General features: G+C 37.6%; 1 protein-coding gene across 1 annotated transcript in view; it reads left to right on the top strand.

The window, feature by feature from the left end:
* The first annotated feature begins 153 nt into the window (after positions 1 to 153).
* The window catches only part of LOC123880974, a 29,797-nt gene continuing 7,462 nt past the window's right edge, over positions 154 to 22,488 (top strand). Inside the window, exons 1-2 of the mRNA XM_045929432.1 lie at positions 154 to 202; positions 19,999 to 20,084. Of these exons, the coding sequence (XP_045785388.1) occupies positions 172 to 202; positions 19,999 to 20,084 (117 nt within the window). The 5' untranslated portion in view covers positions 154 to 171. The remainder of the gene's footprint in view (positions 203 to 19,998; positions 20,085 to 22,488) is intronic.

The raw sequence follows: 22,488 nt of genomic DNA, 5'->3' as shown, positions 1-22,488 counted from the left end.
TTGGTGTCAGTTTTTCATTAGTGACTAATTTGCGATGAGTAATTCGCCCTTTGTCTGAGTTTAACCACCCCGTGACGATACCGGCGCGGGAGCTGACGCGTGACGATGCGACTGTTGCGCTGAGCATTTAGTCGGTGGTCGCGTGCCGGAAAACACCTGCTCGTCTTCGCTATGAAGAAGATCCTGAGGAAGCTGCGAGAGAGTAAGTAACATTTTGATTTTGTTCCTAATTAAGTAGATACATCTAGCTTTATAGAATTTGTAGTAACTCGATTCCTTCTGTTTTATTAGTTCACACTTCACTATAGAACAGAATAGATTTTTATTCAAATAAACTTTTACAAGTGCTTTTGAATCGTCAAATAATAATTTACCACTGGTTCGAAATGCCGTTCCTACCGAGAAGAAACAGCAAGAAACTCAGCGGTTGCTCTTTTCGATTCCTACGGAAAAACGCAAACTGAGTCCCGCGCAAATGTGTCCTGAAATGTTTGGGACGCGGACAAAACGCCGCCGAAGAGAACTTTCGCGCACTTAATTCCCTGTTTGATTGAGTTTCGTACCCTGCTCTGATAAAAATAGATTCGTGTTTATCCGGATTGCTACTTGAGAACAAATAAATCAATGTAATTTTCTTGAAACAGTATTACAATTAAGTAAATAAACTGCTGATTTTTATGATAACTGAAACGACTGTTGCATTCAGTTATAGACGGGTAAGTAGATCATATAATATGTATGCATTAAGTTGCGGATTTTTTAAATCCCCATCCAGAGGGAGTTACTTTTTTACTTTTAAAGACATTATTTCAAATAATAGACACAAGATTGCTCTGAATTTGGTAGATGTTCGATCACAATCTCAGTAGCGGTTTTTAAAATCACACGATTCGCTAAAACTAACGGATGACTAAATTCGTTACAGCAGATTTGTGCCGCCCGGATAACAAGGTTTGAAAAAGGCACTAAGAAAATTTCTAACAAAACTATTGACCCTTAATTTATTTACCCAAAATAATAAATAGTTTTTCTTGGTACTTTACACTATTACCACTGCATTACAAAATAAATACTATTATATACAGTTCAGCCCAGTCTGGCACCACCACGGTCGAGCGAACAAAAGACATCAACGCGTCCAAAGAATATAATAGCTATAATAGCATTATGTACCTATGTTTTAATTTTTTTTCATAAAAATTGAGATCACTTTTTTATTTAGCAGTGTATCTATAAGCATATTATTATTTTCATATGTAATTAACGTCATCATCATCGTCAACCTGTCGCCGGCTAACTACTAAGCACGGCTCTCCTCTCAGAATGAAAAGGAATTTGCAGACTTCACACGCCATTGAGAACATTTTGGAGAACTCTCAATCAGGATTTCCTCACGATATATTCCTTCACCTATAAAGCACGTTATATTTAATTGCTTAAAACGCACGAAGTCCGAAATGTTAGAGTTGGGGCCCCGGCATCTAACCCCCAACCGTCCAAATAGGAGACCGATGTCTTTTAACTAGGCTATCAGCTATATTTTCATATGCATTTTCTTTTCATGTCCTAATTTATTTTTCAAGTTTTTAATCGATTACGTTCGCTAATCTCGAGTTATGCGTAAATTTGCGTAACCTCTGTTGCTTGTCGGAGCGCACTTTATCCAGCCTGTTGCCTCCACCCTATGCCATTGCCCACTGAATATTCTTCACCTTGTCATAAACTACCTTACAGTACGTATCCCGTTTCATAATAGAGTCCGCTCATATGTAGGTATCTGTCTAATCGATTCAACACGCAACGTGGCTGACGATGACAAATGCTTCAAAATCAAATTACTTTACTTACTTTTATTTCATGTAGGTAGATAGATAGATAGATAGATAGAAACTCTTTATTGCACACAAAAACACATATAAGGATAAAATAAGAAGGTAGGTTTAATTACAGGAGTTTATATAAATTCAAGTCTGACAGTTTGTAATTTATTGTGACTCTACTATTGGTTCGGAAATCAGAGCCTATTCTTATTATGGTAAAGCGCCGTCAAGAATCTAAGTTGCTTGCTTGCTTGACTTGTTCTTGCACCGTAGCTGCCCAATGACTGCGCAGTCGGCGTGCAGTTCACACTGAATGCAACCCAACTGCAATTTGCAGTCGGGTTACAATCCAAATGCAATAGGTACGTCTGTATAAAGTTGCACGATATAATAACCATGTTTAGGAAAATCGTAAGTCTAGCCTAGTGTGTAGGCATTGACAGTCGGTAAGTGAAAACTGTTAGAACATTAAAAAAGTCTTTTAAGGTTTTCGGTTGGTACCTATGCCAAAACCAGTCATCAAAAAGCGAAACGGAACTGACTAATGCAATGCGGGATGTCGTTTGTGCAATTAAAGGTACCTTAGCTTAGGTACTTAAGTGCATACAAGAACCTATTAAAAGATAACTAAATATTATTCATGCTACTTTCAAGCTCAACCAGTATGTAAGCTACCTACTTCAATAAAGTATACATCCACATACAAGCAGATATCCAATACTTAAATAAATTACTTATGTACGTTTAAATATACAAGTGTAAATTAAAAATTTATAACACCCCCGACGATCCAAAGTATTTGAGTTTTCCAAAACATCATTTTCAAATAAATAATTATGTATTTAGGCAACGTCCATCTTGACAGCTTGACATTTGTCTATTGACATAATATTATGAACCTAACGGTTATCTAACCTTCTTTTCTACAAGAAAACTAGAAAAGAGCTGATAACTCTTAAACGGCTGAACCAATTTTTTTAGATTATAGCTAAGAACACTCTCGATCAAGCCACCTTTCAAACAAAAAAAACTAAATTAAAATCGGTTCATTCGTTTAGGCGCTACGATGCCACAGACAGATACACAGATACACAGATACACAGACACACAGATACACAGATACACACGTCAAACTTATAACACCCCTCTTTTTTGGTCGGGGGTTAATAAAAGGAAAAGTTGAATGACTGATCTACGAGTATCAATCAACGCACAGTTCAAACTACATACTGGACGGATCGGGCTGAATTCGGCATGCAAGTGGCATTATGACGTAGACATCCGCTAAGAAAGGATTTTTGAAAATTCAACCCCTAAAGGTTAAATAAGGGTTTGAATAGCATGTTTTTTAGTTTGATAAAATATAATTCTTAATCATTTTAGCAGTAGATACCTATTCAGTTACTGTAAAAGTATAATTGTACTTAAATGGTAACCTTTTATGCTAGGTATCCACAGTTTATTTCCGCATAGGTATGCGTTATTTCTTTTATGTTAACGGTTATAGTAATAAAACATTCAAGATAAAGCGCGGGAAAGTGGGTGAAATCGTGATCGGGAAAGCCAGGTCTGTAATTTTGGGATTCCTTTGGGTGCGTCCAAAAAGAAACGCGGCCCCACCCATCGAGTAGGGAAGCTGTACCCACGTTTTTGTGGGCCATAACATCGGACCAATTGGTCAAAAAATATATGTGATAGATACCGAAGTGTGTATGAATTATTGTTGTTGGTCTGGGGGCTAGCACGAAATTTGTAAATATAATATTGCGATGGATCGCCATTGTTGTAGTTGGCTGAACTTCGCCCGCGCCCAGTCTTACTTCGAAACGCCAAATAGATCTATAAATCACCCACTTTTTGAAATATTCTTATACATTAGGGGAAATCCTCATGCACTTTTTAAATACTTATTACTATCCAGAAGGGGAGCTCCTAATGAATGATGGACTCCACTGCGTAGTGCCAGACTCTTACCAGCTTAAACCTATACTGCCTCCTTGTTGGCCGTGTACCCGCTTTTACGTCTATAACACTAGTGACTAATTTCACGGCCCGTTTTATTTCCTCTTCCTCGTTTTCTTATATTTTTATTTACATCACCCACTGCGCATGTCACAGTCCTTTTTATTTGCCGACTTGTATGATGCACATGAATTTAAGTGAAATGTTAGAGCTTCTTTCTTCTTCCTGAGCAGATTTCCGCACTTAAACGTTTCAGTCTATTGTGCGTGCATTGCCCCTCCTTGCCGGAGTCTTCCCTCCAGCCATCCAAGCTCGCTCCAGAAGCCGAGTAGACCGCCCAGGTTGCCGCTTGCTAGAGTTATGTCCACTGTTAGGCGTGTTGCTAGATGCTTGGACGCGTCAAAAGGCGAGTGGACAGGCGTCAGGCGAAGGACCCTGCAGTCTGCACACAGTCCGAGCGCGAGGTCGCGGGGTCACTGTCGGAGTTGCCCCGCCTCCCTAATTGCCGCGCCCCACGCAGATTACTTTTAGGGCTCCGTGTACAAAAAGATGTTCAAAACAATATAAAATATAAGTTTTAGGTAGGTATTGCAAATTGCGATGAACAAGTCGTTGATCTTTGAAGAAACATACAAAACGTACGGCTTCTTCTGTTTTTAGAAGTTTTTCTAAATTCCTCTAGTCTTGACGAGACTGTCTCGTACCTTTTGATACGTCGCGCGTCGGTTTGTATGTCCTGCCTTATAGTTTGGTCTCTTTTGTTGTTTTCATCAGTATGTGTATCGCAGCTAAATCCCAAGGGATTACTACCTATGCAGTAATGCATACAATCCAAGACGAACTCCTAAATCCTTCTTGCCTCCAAGCACTGAATTGTGCTTGGAGGCAAGAAGTGCTTCCAATCTAGGAATAATCTGGTGGCAGAGTTATTCCAGTCTATAAAGTAGCTAGAAACTGTACCTAAAGCTTATTCTACTTTTTGTTGTTTTCATCATTATGTATATCGCAGCTAAATCCTAAGGGATTGCCACCTATGCAGCAATGCATCCAATCCAAGACGAACTTCTAAATCCTTCTTGCCTCCAAGCACTGAATTGTGCTTGGAGGCAAGAAGTGCTTCCAATCTAGGAATAATCTGGTGGCAGAGTTATTCCAGTCTATAAAACAGCTAGAAACTGTACCTAAAGCTCATTCTACTTTTTTAATTGGTAGCGATTTCTTCCGCGCCGCGTTGGAACGCTATCGCTTGGCAGCACGGCTTTGTCGGTAGAGTTGTACTGGTTGTACCTAACTATAAAAGGCTGTAGCCTTCCACTAGGCAATTTTGTTTCTACCACAGACCATGTGTTCTGTGGTTTCTACAGAACCTACGATGTTAAAACCAACTCACAATCTGTTATCCTCACTATCCACCGAGATCACGCGCCTGTTTGACCTCAAATTATTCCGCGTAAAGCTCTTTTTTTCTTAAATTTTAAAAGGAATTCCGCGATAATTCCGCCTCCACGATAATATCTATAGATACCTACGTCGAATTGTTAATGATACCTTCGTAACACAAACGTAGTAATTAAGTAAAATTTGATTAATTTTAAACAATACTGATTATACCTACTTATAGCATGAAATACGAATGAGTATAGCTTTTGTCTACAGCTTCGCTCGTATTCTCGAGTCTAATGAAACGATTTTCAATATCGATTTTCAAATTTGCAGTATCATGAACTGATAAGCAGGTTGGTAGGTTATAATAATAGTTAATCGGTTAAAAGTAGTTTTTGCGTGATGATCACTTACAGGCTAACTAAGGTACTCTACTTCGTAGAACTTAGGTAACTTCTCTAAGGTTTTTAGTTTTAGGTTCATTGTTCTAGTATTAATATTTTTGTTTATGTTCGGATTAACAATCAATAGATTAGGATACAAAGCTGACTTCTCTTAGGTAGAATAAGATACGATATGGAATTTTAATTCTTTTTTCAGGGCCAAACTACATCTTAAATGGGATTAAATATCTCCATACTTAATTTTGTTGGCGCTCCGGTCGGGGTGCAGAATTCGGTGTTATGTTTGGTGTTTGCTTCAACAACTTTTAGCGATTCGGAGTTTCGATCATAATATTGACCGATCATCAATAGACATCATTCTTCTTAGCAGGCATCGATATTATCTACTCGGCGAAAATAGCCGCAGAACGATATTATTCACATTCATAACTACGCCACACCATTGTGTTGGATAATCCGAAGTGCATTCTTTTCAAATTGCATTCCTGCGAAGATACGGTAATAACGTATGCAAGATTACGTAATCTGTGATTCTGCGATCAACCGCGCTCGCCGGGATATGGCGAATCGGTGCAATCATTCACAGTTTCTATGATGCAACCCTTTTGTCTTGTGTTTTGAATTGAACCGCATTTTTACCTACTAATAGGTACCTTACTCCGTAGTCGTCATTAGCCAAAACATAGCAACGTGGAATTTTGGCATAGGTAGATTGAGGTAAGGCCACACTAATGTTATTAATAAAGAATAAAATTAATTTTTTGGGTACAAAAATGTCATTCACTGCAACTTCCTTTTCCTTTATAAATTCGGAACTATTAATTTCAATCATCAAGCTTTTGAATTATCAACTAAAAGCGTAGGTATACCTATTCTCTTACTGAAGCTTTTTTCCGGGAAGTTTCAACGTCGATTTTCGGGATGAAAAAATTTATACACACAACTACACACCTAGTTCGAAAACCGATAGACGTTGGGGTCTCAATGTGCTAGGCGACCTCACACTAGATGCATCAAACGAGTTGCAAGGAGCCGCTGGATGCAGGAGGCGCAAGACCGCGACGTGTGGAAGTTCCTACATTGAGACCTATGTCCAGCTGTGTACGTCTATCGAATAAAAAGCTCCAGACTCTGTTTAAGTATGTAGGTAGGTACTAGGAACAATCATTTCGCACTCGCCTAGCCGTTCAGCATTCATGCATACATACCTATCAGTCGTATTTACAACACTTGTCACCGTTGGTTCCGCGTCCAATTGCTATGATTACTAATTCGTCACAGCTTCACACTTCACAGCAGTGTTCGCGAGTTGCGACATCGTGGCTGTTCCACTGACCTTAAGGTTTCGCTTTCTGTTGTGCTTAACTTATGAACATTGCCTCCAATGATACGATCATCTATTTTACTATTGAGTATTTAATTTGTCTAAATACTTTGAGTTGGGACCGTTGTTGGAGTAGAGTAAGATACCTAGTTGAATAGATTTAGATTTTAGATTTTTTTGTACTTCACAACTTCGAAAAAATATTTTCGTACCGCATTTTTTTTGGGTTCCTTGTCTCAAAAGGAAAAACGGAACCCTTATCACTCTGTTGTCTGTCTGTCTGTCTGTCCGTCGTGTCTGTCAAGAAACCTATAGGGTACTTCCCGTTGACCTAGATAGAATCTTGAAATTTGGTAAGTAGGTAGATCTTATAGCACAAGTACCTACAGGAATAAATCTGAAAACCTGAATTTGTGGTTACGTCATTTAAAAAATAAATTAAAATGTGTTTCAATTTTTAAAGTAAGATAACTATACCAAGTGGGGTATCATATGAAAGGGCTTTACTTGTACATTCTGAAACAGATATTTATTTATTTTTATGTATGTATGTTTTTGATTTATTGTGTAAAATGATGGAAAAAATACCCGAGTAATGGAACCCTCAGTGCGCGAGACTCACACTTGGCCAGTTTTTTTATATCCCTTCAATTTTCAATAGAAAAAACTGGCAATCAGTGGCGACTACGACTGCCGACAGAAGTGAAAACTTAAACTATGAACAAGTGTTTTTGATTTTTAAATAACAAAAATGTGATCATTGCCTTTCTTCATAATAATATGTATATTAGAGTAGGTATTAAAACCCAAACAAACCATTAGAATGCTAAATACTACTTAGGCATTTATTTGTTACACCTTTCCTTTTCCTTTCTATATTTTTACGCTTTCACTAAATACTTTGATGTTTTATAGTAGGTAGATACAAACTACAGTATGCTGTGTATCGTTTTCGTGTAAGGATTGCGCACGCGCATCTCGTTCTCACGGTGCAATTATCGGCTGCCTACACTTACCCCTAATTTGATCCTGCAGCCTACCAACACGGCGAATTGCACCTTGCCGTAATCGCTCTCAAATGCTTTAAGTTTACTTAATTGATTTTCGATCGAAGCTTAAACACCAAGGTATACTTTGATTACGCATTGTATCTCAATTAAAAATGCGCGGAAGGCTCTGGGATTTCATCGTAGTTATTACATGTACCTAATACAAAACAACCCGTTTTAGCTAATACCATTAAAATATAATAATATAAGTATTATGACACTATTTATATAATTATAATACTAGCTTTTTCGCACAACATCGTCCACCTGCAATATAAAATTTATAGTCTAAAAGTAGGTATACTTTAGCGATTGGAGATATACTTATATCAAAAAATAAAAAAAAAATAAATATACTTTTATTCGGGACTACAAAGTTAGGCGCAAACACAGTACACAGAATGAAAACAGATAAAACATAAAAACTAATAAATTAAACTTAAAAACCTAAATAAATTATCCAAAACATAACTTACTGAGCTTTCCATGCATTTCGGCCGAGACGACCACCGCTATTTCGTAGTTCTAATAAATAATAAACTTGTACTGCAAAGGCACGGTGATCCTCTGAGCCGAATTGCATGGAATTTCAATGAATCTTATATCTACTTATATTAAATCTAAAAATAAACAATTATAAAATCTAAATAATAGTAAAAAACAGAATGCGTGTCTGTGGCGCCAAACTGTCCCAAAAAGGGAATCGCCTCAGCATAATGCTGTAGTAGTGTACGTGGATACACTACCTCAGCGCTGTTTTTCAGGCAACCCCTGAAAAAAATCAGCTCGACGTCCCGGATCAGTCTAGATATTATTCTGTTTGACCTGTGCGATTGACCTCCCTATGCAAAATTGACTAAGTCCGCAGATAGCCGTAAAATTTACTTCTTTATAATCTCTATCTCCAACTAATAGATCCAAAGTCTAAGAAACTCCCTGCGCTATTTTTCAGGCTACTTTCCAGAATACCGGATTGATGATAAAAAAGTAAACTCAAGTAAGTGCTTCCAAGCTCTTTTGCTTTTCTAATAGTATCTTTTTAAGCTTAGACTTGAAAGCAAATACTGACTTGAGGTTCTGCACTGGCGGTGGGATAATGTTCCAGATCCTGGAGAAAGCAAGCCTGAAACTCCCTCGGAATGCGGCGGTCCTGTGCCTTGGCACGGCTATTTGACACGCCGAATTTCTTGGCGCATACCTACTGTGCTGCCTTGCCCACTTAATCTTCGTGAAAAGATATTCTGGTTTACCAGTGGAAATAACCCCAAACAACAAAGTAGCCAAGTGCAGATTTCTTCTAGCTGACATATTTAATAGGTTTGCTTTGTTGAGATAGGGACTGATATGAGAACGAGGAGCAATGGAAAAGCAGAATCGAACGCATGCATTTTGGACTCTCTGTACTAACTTCTTGGTTCTTCCAAGCAGACAAGGCCCGTATGCTGTGTCTGCGTAGTTTAACTTGGACAAGATTAGTGAATCACATATCCGAATTCTAACTTCTACACTTAAGTAAGGTCTTATCTTATAAAGTACTTTTAATCTGTAGAAGCAATTTTTGACTATATTCAAGATATGTGATTCAAAGTGTAGGTTTGAGTCAAAGATTACTCCCAAGTTTCTTGCCTCAGTTACTCTTTCTACACTAATATTTCCTATTTTAACTTGTAGATTGAGAGATTCGATTGTTTTCGTCATCTTATTAGTTCCTAGTATCATGCACTTAGACTTTAGAGGGTTCAATAATAAAGAGTTTTTATCTGACCAGATAAATACTCTTTTTAAATCTTCATTAATTTTGATTTCTGCGTCTGCTGCGTCTTGTGGTTTGAATGAGAAATATAGTTGTACGTCGTCAGCATAGAGATGGTATTTGCAGTTGGAGAAACAGTTAACTATGTCTGCTGTATATACAGCAAAAAGCAACGGACTGAGTGCAGATCCTTGAGGCACTCCTCGTACAACTGGGGACGTTGATGAAATCAATTGACTACCATCACTTTGGTCTATATGTACCGATTGGGCCCGATCACTGAGGAAGCTATTTAACCACTTTAAGGTTGACGTTCCAAATCCATAATAAGACAGCTTTGACAGTAAAAGAATCAGAAGTAGTATCAGTGAAAGAATTTTCAGAATCGGGGCATTAATTAGTTCCGGAGACTATACCTACCATCCAAACTTACAAACTTTAACCTAGTTCAAAATATAAGTGTAGCTGAAATATCTTACTTTTTATCCCAGAAAATCAATGGTCTCCCACGGGATTTTTAAAATCTAAGTAAGTAAATCCCACGTGGATTTACTTACGGGATGAAGTCGCGGGCATCTAGTAAAGTAAATCAAGCAGCAAGCGATTGTTTCTAGGGACTCTATAAAGAATTTATTTATCGACGCGGAAAATCTCTAATAAATAAATTCGCGTAATTATTATGTTCCGTCTAATCCAACGTAGTGGAGGCGTTTCTAACAAATAATAGTCGACGAGCTGAACTTTTTAATTTTTTGATAATCATCTACGCAACGTGGGCCGGGCTTGCTGAGCCTCAGTAAATTACCGCTAAGCTTTATGATAATTTATTGTTTGTGATCATAATTCGTATAATAAGAGACTTTTAAACTGTACAAACCTATCATGGCCTTTTTATTAGGCAATTCTATTCATATTATATGCGAAAGCCTCTATCTGTCTGCTAGCTTTTCACGATCCATCCGTTTAACAAAGTAAGCTTGCACCCCGAGGACGAACGTAGTCTACTTTTTATCCCGAAAAATCAAAGATTTCCCACAAGGATTTTAAAAACCTTAATGACGATGGCAAAGTCGAAGGTACCTATAGTTAGTTATTATAATAATATTAATACCTACCTATCCTCAGTAGATTCATCTCTCCAAGACACGGACTAAGTTTTTATGAGTTCTATTTAAAAATGCCACGCACACCCCACGTCACTCGCACCAAGTTAGCGCGGGTGTGCGGGGCGTACCCACCCCATTACCATCTTGACCTGTCGCGTGCTATAGTAGCAAAATTGCCTAGATTCATCATGATCAACCCATTGCTGGCCCACTACTGAGAAAGGGCCTCTTCTCAGAGTGAGAAGGGTTTAGGCCATAGTCTGCCACGCTGGCCCAATGCAGATTGGCAGACTTCACACACCTTTGAGTAGGTACATGAAGAACTCAGGCACGCAGGTTTCCTCACGATGTTTTCCTTCACCGTTATAGCAAGTGATATTTAATTGCTTAGAATCCACATAACTTAAAAGTTAGAGGTGCATGCCGGGGATCAAACCCCCGACTTCCGATTAGGAGCCGGACGTTCTAACCACTAGGCTATCACAGCTTTTTTAGCTAGATTCACAAAAAGAAATTTGCTGAGTTCCATTTGCCTGAATCGCATTGTGAACCAATTAGTAGTAAATTACCATTGGTATTGAACTCGATTCTTTCGGGAATTCATACCTAATGTCTAGCTGATATGATCTTGCTTAGTCCACAGATTTACCTCATTTACCTATAGTAAGTAGGTATTTGTGTATGAATAATGGTGAACGAACCTTTATTCAGATGTAAACGGTGCTCAGTTTCAGCATGTCACAGTCACACATTAGTGCCGCCAAAGCTAAGCAGGCGTGAAACGGGACACGACGCGTGCTCGCACGAGCATGTCGTATGCGAGGAATGCGACAGCTGTGGCATGCCGGGAATGCTAGGGATCCACGATTGCCGAAAACGTGCCCCTACCGTGATACACGCACTCACCCTTTTGTCACGTTAATATACGATTCCGATGTTAAAATCTATTCAAAGCAGTTTTTATTTGCTTTCAAAGAAGATATAAATACTTCCTTAATACTCTGCACTAAACTATAACTTTTTACTACTATTTACTTAACTCTTTGATTTCAAAGTTTAATTTATATTGTATTTCTGTATAAGTCTTAATTCAACTATAAGTACTTATTCGTATGTATGTAACGTGCTACTCTCAATTTTTAACCCCCAACCCAAAAAGAGGGGTGTTATAAGTTTGACGTGTGTATCTGTGTATCTGTTTGTGGCATTGTAGCTCCTAAACTAATGAACCGATTTTAATTTAGTTTTTTTTGTTTAGAAGGCAGCTTGATCGAGAGTGTTCTTAGCTATAATCCAAGAAAATCGGTTCAGCCGTTTCAAAGTTATCAGCTCTTTTCTAGTTAAGTAGTAACCTTCACTTGTCGGGGGTGTTATAAATTTTCAATTTACTCTTGTATTATAAGTTATCACTTGTTATTCAGCCTCTAGGTAGGCATTTTGGTAACCAAATACTTAAATTTAATCTAGACTCAACTAGATACCTAAGAATGTAATTAGTTTTAAAACCCGTGAAGTAGGTAGGTAATAGTTAAAATTACTTATAAATTCTGTGAGGACAAAAAATAATTCTCATGGAGTTTCCTTAATTTTAAGATTATCTTAAAATAAAATAATTGGATAAATATGCCAAAGCTTACTATGCACTGTATGTAGCATAAAACTAGCATTATTTTGTTACAGAGGTGACCTGTTTGTGAGGTGTAATTTGATTTAAAAAACGTTACAGAAGCGCAAAAAAGCGTAAAACCGGTGAACTGGGTAGAATCATCTAACCAAAATATCCGCGTATCGAAATCTTGCGGGTAACCGACGTTCGCGGTGTTACTTTCCGATTTCGAGGAACATACCTAGGTAGTGTTATTGGGCTTGTTCTGAGAAAAAGTTTTAACCAGCAGAAACTCCTAATAAAAGAATGCTCAGCAATAATAACAAAATAGCTCGAATAATATATTTTTTACCCAGTTCAGAAAAATTTAAAACTTAATCAATATTTCATTTACTTTTTGCCTTTAACGTAGATTTCTAGTACACAATCCAGAATTACGCGTAGGTATATCGAATAATTAGATAATTAATTCAGATCTCTGTGGAAATGTGTTATTGTTTCTATAATCTATTTCTTTTAACTTTACTGTATTCGGTGTAGAACGAGAATAGCTCACTCAGCATAGTCGCGGGAAAAGCTTATGTCCAATATTTAAGAGGGGTCTCTCCGTCACTCGCTTCATACAAACGTAGTTCCGATTTCATTTGAATATTAACCAACCAAAGTCCATGAAATTTTGCAGACATATTCTAGAAACTAATATGTATATAGTATATATATAGAATGCCTGTAGTTTTCCAGATTTCTGTTAAAATATTCTGTTTCAAAGTTACGCGGTCTCAAAAATTCACATACAAATCTTTGAGCCCCTCTAATTTTAAAACTGCATATTTTTAGAAAAATCTAAAACACCACAGGCACAGATATTAGTTTCTAGAATATGTCTGCAAAATTTCATGGACTTTGGTTGCTTAATCTTCAAATGAAATTGGAACTACGATTGTATGGAGTAAGTGACGGAGAGAGCCCTATTAAGTACCTTCTCAGGGCTCCTGTTCCATTTATCACTTACGAGCTACGAGAGGAGTCATTGCATTGAAACAAAGAGGCTTTTCAAACACAGGTGTGGAATACCTCAGGTCTCTAATTTAGGAGTGTAAAGTGCTAAATATTCAAATGTTTGAAAAACGATGACTCGTGGAGAATCAATCTACAAGTAGGTAGGTACTTAAGTATGTCCCGTGAAATATCACTGGAGCATTCTAACAAAATTTCTGGAAGCAAGAGAAAAAATGATATTACTGGAAGAAGTTTAGATATTACTGGAAAGTACGGAGTAACGAACGTTAACGAAGTTACGACAGTAACGGATTCACGGAAAACTTGAATCCTCGGGGTGAACTTTTCACCCCTTTTACACCACCGACAAAAATATCAATTATCTACATAGGTAATCAAGAAAAATTCACTTAATTTTTTGAATATTTTTATTAAAAAAAAATCACTTAATTTTTTCCCTGGCGGTAGCCGCGGCTACCGCCAGGGAAAGGTACTCTAAACCGCAAAGATTGGTGGTTGGTACGATTTTGCAGTCTGATTTGATTATTTGCCAATATTTTATTCTTCCAATCGCTGAATAAATTTATTTTTCAACAAAGTAATAAAAATGCCTAAAGTCAGTTTTAATTATTATGGCAAATATAATAACCCCAGCTATATGATAAACGCGTAGGTATAACATAAGAGCCATAATTCTCTCATATCAAAAGTTATGGTCGTTCGTCTAAACGAAGACCGCGATTGCCGTAATGAGTGTTCGTGAGAGACGGCTCAGGGCGTCAGGGCGTCAGGGCAAACTTAAGCCTTGGACACACACAAAGCGTATCGACACCAACGCGCGGCGGCAACATAGTAGCTTCTTGAATTTATAATACAAGGAACTGTGTGAAAGTTTTACACCATGCAGCGCATCCTATTTAATTCCATATTCAATCCCCTGTCATCCGCCGTGCTGTTAGTCGGCCAAGACCATCATCTCACCGCTTACAGATCTGAGATCGATTATTGTGCCATGTCGGTTGGTTACCAACGTTAGCCAAAAAATAAATTCGGAGCTTGAGTGTTATTTGTTGGACATTTTCTGTAGTATATAACTAAATAAGGCGCCGTCACCATCACGCGCTTCATACAGCTACAATGTGACGATCGCAATAACCTTTGATTGGCCAGCACTCTCTCGCTATTGGCTGAAATGCATTGTTGCAGCAAGAATACCATAAATTCAGCCAATCGCAGCAATTGATGCAATAAAAATTAAATTAAAAATTTAAAAAACCCCCGACACATAAACCTCTAAAAAGTAAAAAAATAATAGGTAAATATGTATGGGCCCTTTAAGAATAGTATAAATAGTAAAGTTTTATCCAAGCGCTCGTTGCGCCAGGGGACCGCTACCTATGATAAACTATGAAAGTCATCTGTTGTAGAAAGAATAGTCTTTAGCGGTCCCCCGACGCAACGAACGCTTGGATAAAACTTTACTATTTATACTATTCTTAAAGGGCCCATACATATTTACCTATTATTTTTTTACTTTTTAGAGGTTTATGTGTCGGGGGTTTTTTAAATTTTTAATTTAATTTTTATTTCACGCTTTTTAAACTTTATTCATAAATTACCGTTTATTTGTGCCATTCTAAAACCCAATTTCTATAATAATATAAATCCAATAAGGCAGCTAATATCTCTTCAAAAGTAACATCAATGTTATGTTAATTATACGTTCCATGAAATATTTTTGACCGAACATCACTAAATCAAGAATTATCTGAATGACTCACATAGTTTAACACGACCAAACCAAATATCTGTTTCTAACATGTCGTTGCTTTAAAAATGTACCCATTTTACGTAGTCGTATAATAGTTCGCTTTTCAAGATATACCTACGATTAAATTGAAATCGACTTTCACCCGATGAAATAAGGAAAAAAGTGGCTTGTATTTCATTTTGTTTGTTATTGCATGTCAAATTTTTATTTGACATAACTTTCAAAAACCGGTCAAGTGCGAGTCTGCCTCACACATGAAGAGTTCCGTACAAGTTTTTTTTTATGTAATGACAATTCAGTTGTCGGATTTTTCTCTTTACTTGGGCCACAGGAGTAGAGTGCTTGGGCTATAAGATATTGCTACCTGCCTTTCATGATTCTACGTAAACGGGAAGTACCCAATTTATAAGTTTTGATTCTCTTGAAAGATGACACACAGACAGACAACGAAGTGGTGAAGGAAAACACCGTCAGGAAACCTGCATGCTTGAGAGTTGGCCATAATGCCAACTCTCAAGCATCTCTCAACTCAAAGGTGCGTGAGGTGTGCCAATACGTGCTTGGCCAGTGTGGTAGCTTCTCATTCTGAGAGGAGACTTGTGCTCAGTAGTGAGCCGGCGATGGGTTGATCCTGATGGTGATGAATTTTAAACGTATTTTGTCAAAGTAAATAAGCTGAGTTCAAGCAGATAAAATAAAAAGAAGGTGCGCCTAATGCATCATCCAAACCTGCGCGACAAAGCGACTACGATGCGGGAACCTCAGCCGCGCGGAGGGTCATCGCTTCCTACGATATTTAATGGTGTCATGCACACCTACGCGGCTACAACAGTCGAGGCTACATACAACATCTTTTTTTTTTTCTACAGATACCTACTGAACCCTAAAAATAATTTGACTATGGTTTGGGTTTGGGTTGATTGTTCGTGGCCTTTGGTTGACTGTTGGATATTATAATTGAATTGATGTTTTCTCGTTTAACTGTGATTATAATATTTTATAAATTAGAAACTCCGCGCCTACTATCCAAAGTATCGGAGTTTTCCAAAACATTATTTTCAAATAAATAATTATGTATCTAGGCAACGTCCATCTTGACAACTTGACATTTGCCAATTGGAACCTCTGTTACAATAGTGAAAGATCCCAGGGCCACCAGCCGTCACGTATTTTCTGATGAACGAAATGTGGACGATTGAGTAGTGTTACTATGTACTAAGAACGCATGCCTACAGACCTGCTAGCTTGCTTAGACGGCCAATTTTCAGGTATCAGGTAATCAAGGTACATAAAAACATTACTTACCTCACGTAAATTCCCCAATTTTTTTAATTTTTAGCAGTTTTTTTTTTAATATTAATAATTAATTGACATAAATAAACTATAAGAGAGTGAGAGAGACGTCAATATATCCTAATACATGTCTTACTCATTCTCATGCGCGTAGATAATGATGCCCTCGCGCTCAAACCCACAGAGGCATTAAAATTGAATTTAGGGGATGATTGGCCCTCTGGATCGGTCTGTCTTCTTGTAAAAGGTTTTAAAATAGTTGTCTGGTGGACATATATAAAAATGGAGCATCAGAATTTACGTGCAGTTAAGTAATTACTTATTTTGGGAGCTTTAAAGCGTCTGCAAAGCAATACGGCCGACGCGGGAAGTGTCTGGGAGTATTGGCGACATATTTTTAAGGATATTGCCTAAAATATACGTAAAAATCAGTTTGGCGAATTTACGTGAGGTAAGTAATGTTTTTATGTACCTTGATTATCAGATACCTGAAAATTGGCCGTCTAAGCAAGCTAGCACGTAGGCTAGGCTTGCTTTCTTAGTACTTACTAACACTACTCAATCGTATATATTTCCTGTGTCAGAAAATACGTAACCTCTGGTGGTCCTGGGATAAAAGTAATAAGAAAACCAGAAAAGAGCTGATAACTTCCAAACGGCTGAACCAATTTTTTTGGATTATAGCTAAGAACACTCTCGATCAAGCCACCTTTCAAACAAAAAAAACTAAATTAAAATCGGTCCATTCGTTTAGGCGCTACGAGGCCACAGACAGATACACAGATACACAGATACACAGATACACAGATACACAGATACACAGATACACAGATACACAGATACACAGATACACAGATACACACGTCAAACTTATAACACCCCTCTTTTTGGGTCGGGGGTTAAAAAGTAATGATGATTTGTACAGCTTTTCCTGAATCAACACCATTGTTCTTGTGTTACAAATCGTACACGACGCGTTCAGTGTGACAAGGTGTAATTGTAAGCATACTACGCCTTGCTGCTGCCTCGCGCTCTGTCTGTCCAGGGCCGCTAAAGAAGCGTGTCCTGCGGCCCTGCGTGCGTATAGCCCCGTGAGAATGTACTGAAATTCCTTCGCACGGTTAATGGGCGAACCGTACTAATATGGCTTCGAATATTTTTATGAAGATAGCCTGATAGCCTCGTCAATTTACTAATGCAACAAACGCTTAAGTTTTTAGTATAGTTTTGTGTTAGCTCATTCATGAACCTTATACCTACTCGTAGGTATCTACCTAGTCCTATATTTAGTTTCGGTAGATATCTTATTATCTAGCCTTCAATTATTCGTCATTCACAAAAATATTGAACGCAGGAAATGTGATTTCCTTGAAAACTACTTTATTGTCAGAGCAATTTTTTTGAAAATACATATATGAATTATGGATTCTGGAGTTTGACTCAAATAATATACCTAATAATCAAAAACGGCAAAAGCTGTAGGTTTTATTTGTCAAATACCAGTTATACTGGAGTCAAGTGTCGTATTCAAACTGCAATGTAGGCATGTATGCAGATTGAATATGACACAGGTCATTTGAATGGATCCCTAAAAAAGCCTCTATCTTGGCTATGAATTCCAGTGCTAATCACTCTATTATTCCATAGAAAAAATATAGGTAAAGTAGTAACAAGTAAAATAAGCAAATCGTTTCGCGCGGTAAGTATACATAATTATTTAGGAATAAACCAATAGTTAATTGATAATAGCACAATCTAAAATTTTACGAGACATTTCCCCGCGTTTAATAGCCTCATCGGGAAACAGAAGGGCCAACTCATTTTTTACGCAACGGATCAGCCTGGCTGTCCAGCGTGGAAATGCAGCCAGTATTCTTGGCTTCATTCCACGCGGGCATGATTTGTATAGTAATTAGAAAAGGCTAGCTTTAAGTTTTATTGTAATACTAGCGGATGCCCGCGACTTCGCCCGCGTGGATTTAGGTTTTTCGAAATCCCGTGGGAACTCTTTGATTTTCCGGGATAAAAAGTAGCCTATATGCTAATCCAGGATATTATCTATATCCATTCCAAATTTCAGCCAAATCTGTCCAGTGGTTTTTGCGTGAAGGAGTAACAAACATACACACACACACACATACAAACTTTCGCCTTTATAATATTAAGTGTGATTAGTGTGATTTTCATTAAAAAAATATCTAAAATGTTAAATTTTAAAAAAAGGGATAAAAAGCAACGCAAATCAGAGCAGCTACGAGCGCGTTGATGTCGTTTGTTTGACGCTTTTACTTTCGGGAGGCTCTACACTCTGTAGGCCGTGGCTTACGCGCTGGCGAACGCTTTGATGGCTAGCCGCGCTGGCATGCCAGTCAGTGGCGCGAACTTGTGGTGGCTGGACACTGGTCCGGGTACGTTATCGACTCGATAATTTGTAGTTGCTTTCGGGAAACTGTGAGACAAAAAATAGTGATAATAATAGAACTCCCAAACTTAAGTGTTTGTGTAGTTTACAGTGTTTAAATGCAGTTTATTTCAGAGGTAATTTAATTTAATTTGGAATTCCTAATGTGGAATTATTGTTTTTTAAAATAAAAATAGTGAGCAAACGAGGAGATGGGCCACCTGATGTTAAGTGATTATCGCCGTCCATGAACATTTGTATTATCAGAGGAACTGCCAAATGCATTCTCGGCCTTTCAGGAATTTGTTCGTCGACCCCTTGAATAATCTTGTTGAATTTTCTGAAATTTTCTATATTAATACCATTATGTAGGCGTAAAATAAAAAATAAAACAAAATGTAGTTTCAAATGCTGAACTTTGTTTTTACTTAGGTATAGGTACTTTTCTTACGCACATACTAAATTAGCAACCATTTTAAAATTGAAAATTATCATCCTAAAATTGCCATAATAAATTTATCACACATCATGCTATGCTAATTAATGTACCTACGTTACATTGCTAAATTATAAATAATAAGTATTAGGTATGTAATTTTATACTGTCTTTTATTATGATCAACGCATTGCCGGCCAACTACTGAGTACAAGTCTCCTCTCAGAATGAGAAGGCCGTAGTCCGCCACGCTGGCCAAAGGTGGATTTTCCTTTCACACACCTTTGAGAACATTACGGAGAACTCTCAGGCACGCAGGTTTCTTCACAATTTTTCCCTCCACCGTTAAAGCAAGTGATATTTTAAGGAATTAAAACAGACATAACTCTGAAAAGTTAGAGATGCGTGTCCGGGATCAAACCCCCGACCTGTCGAATAGGAGGCGGACGTCCTTACCACTAGGCTACCACTCTACATTAAACTATAACTCTATGAAAATACTTACGAGTAGTCTGTTTTTACAGCAACATGCACTAATGTTTTACTGCACACCTGCTCGATAATATGCCCACGCTTCTTTATCACTTCTATTCTTGTTCTGAATTCTGTGTGCTACATTACCCAAGCCAGGTCTGAAGCACGGTAATATTATCCATTACCGTGTCTGAAGTATCAACTTTATTACCTACAGGAATTACATTCAAAGATTTGCCGCCACCATATCGGGAAAATGAAGAGGAAGCAATCCACCGTGAGAACCACCAACTGCAGATTCCGGTATGTATCGAAGTTACCTACGAGTAATTAATAAAGAAAATAAGTCAAAGGCTTTGGTCCAATGATGGCTTTACACTTTGTTGTAAGACTTTTTACACCTTTGTTACCTGTTATCTCCCAAACCCTTCATGATCTAAACTTCATAGTCGCTCATCGTTCCTCCCGTGTTGGGGACAGTACGCAGAGAAACTTTCAGCTTTTATTTAATAACTAGCTGATGCCCGCAGCTTCGCCCGCGTGGATTGGTCAGATCGCCTGCAGCATCAGGATTGAGGAGTTAGAATCCAATTTTTTTTATGGAACAATGTCGCAAAGTTCCCCTAACGATTAAAAAAAATTACAAATCGGTTCAGAAATCTCGGAGACTTCAATGTACATAGATAGAAAAACACAACTCCATTTTTCAGTCCTTGGTTAATCCTCTACTTGTCTATGAAAGTCCTGTCAAAATAGGTTTAGCCATTCAGAAGATTAGCCCGTTCAAATAGACACGAGACTTCAATTTTACTTATTAGTATATAGACGAAGATTTCGCCCTCGCAGGGTCTTTCTCTATAATAATTAGGTTAGTCGCTACTACCGCAGTTGTCTAGTAATTAGCTTTGTTCCACATTTAAATTTTCTGCAGCAACTCATGTGACTAATTGGTATTGCCTTTACAGTTTACTTATTCGAAGGAAAACATCGTGACAAAATTTGCATAGTCACCTACCTCCACCTAGCAATATGGTATTCAACTAGTGTTTAGTTCCTTACAGTACTTAATGACAGTTATTGTTTAGCTATAAAACTAAATAAAAATTAAATTAAAAATTTAAAAAACCCCCGACACATAAACCTCTAAAAAGTAAAAAAATAATAGGTAAATATGTATGGGCCCTTTAAGAATAGTATAAATAGTAAAGTTTTATCCAAGCGCTCGTTGCGCCAGGGGACCGCTACCTATGATAAACTATGAAAGTCATCTGTTGTAGAAAGAATAGTCTTTAGCGGTCCCCCGACGCAACGAACGCTTGGATAAAACTTTACTATTTATACTATTCTTAAAGGGCCCATACATATTTACCTATTATTTTTTTACTTTTTAGAGGTTTATGTGTCGGGGGTTTTTTAAATTTTTAATTTAATTTTTATTTCACGCTTTTTAAACTTTATTCATAAATTACCGTTTATTTGTGCCATTCTAAAACCCAATTTCTATAATAATATAAATCCAATAAGGCAGCTAATATCTCTTCAAAAGTAACATCAATGTTATGTTAATTATACGTTCCATGAAATATTTTTGACCGAACATCACTAAATCAAGAATTATCTGAATGACTCACATAGTTTAACACGACCAAACCAAATATCTGTTTCTAACATGTCGTTGCTTTAAAAATGTACCCATTTTACGTAGTCGTATAATAGTTCGCTTTTCAAGATATACCTACGATTAAATTGAAATCGACTTTCACCCGATGAAATAAGGAAAAAAGTGGCTTGTATTTCATTTTGTTTGTTATTGCATGTCAAATTTTTATTTGACATAACTTTCAAAAACCGGTCAAGTGCGAGTCTGCCTCACACATGAAGAGTTCCGTACAAGTTTTTTTTTATGTAATGACAATTCAGTTGTCGGATTTTTCTCTTTACTTGGGCCACAGGAGTAGAGTGCTTGGGCTATAAGATATTGCTACCTGCCTTTCATGATTCTACGTAAACGGGAAGTACCCAATTTATAAGTTTTGATTCTCTTGAAAGATGACACACAGACAGACAACGAAGTGGTGAAGGAAAACACCGTCAGGAAACCTGCATGCTTGAGAGTTGGCCATAATGCCAACTCTCAAGCATCTCTCAACTCAAAGGTGCGTGAGGTGTGCCAATACGTGCTTGGCCAGTGTGGTAGCTTCTCATTCTGAGAGGAGACTTGTGCTCAGTAGTGAGCCGGCGATGGGTTGATCCTGATGGTGATGAATTTTAAACGTATTTTGTCAAAGTAAATAAGCTGAGTTCAAGCAGATAAAATAAAAAGAAGGTGCGCCTAATGCATCATCCAAACCTGCGCGACAAAGCGACTACGATGCGGGAACCTCAGCCGCGCGGAGGGTCATCGCTTCCTACGATATTTAATGGTGTCATGCACACCTACGCGGCTACAACAGTCGAGGCTACATACAACATCTTTTTTTTTTTCTACAGATACCTACTGAACCCTAAAAATAATTTGACTATGGTTTGGGTTTGGGTTGATTGTTCGTGGCCTTTGGTTGACTGTTGGATATTATAATTGAATTGATGTTTTCTCGTTTAACTGTGATTATAATATTTTATAAATTAGAAACTCCGCGCCTACTATCCAAAGTATCGGAGTTTTCCAAAACATTATTTTCAAATAAATAATTATGTATCTAGGCAA

This window comes from Maniola jurtina, chromosome 3 (assembly GCF_905333055.1).
Source record: "Maniola jurtina chromosome 3, ilManJurt1.1, whole genome shotgun sequence".
Taxonomy (NCBI): domain Eukaryota; kingdom Metazoa; phylum Arthropoda; class Insecta; order Lepidoptera; family Nymphalidae; genus Maniola; species Maniola jurtina.
This window is presented reverse-complemented; position numbering and strand designations above follow the sequence as displayed.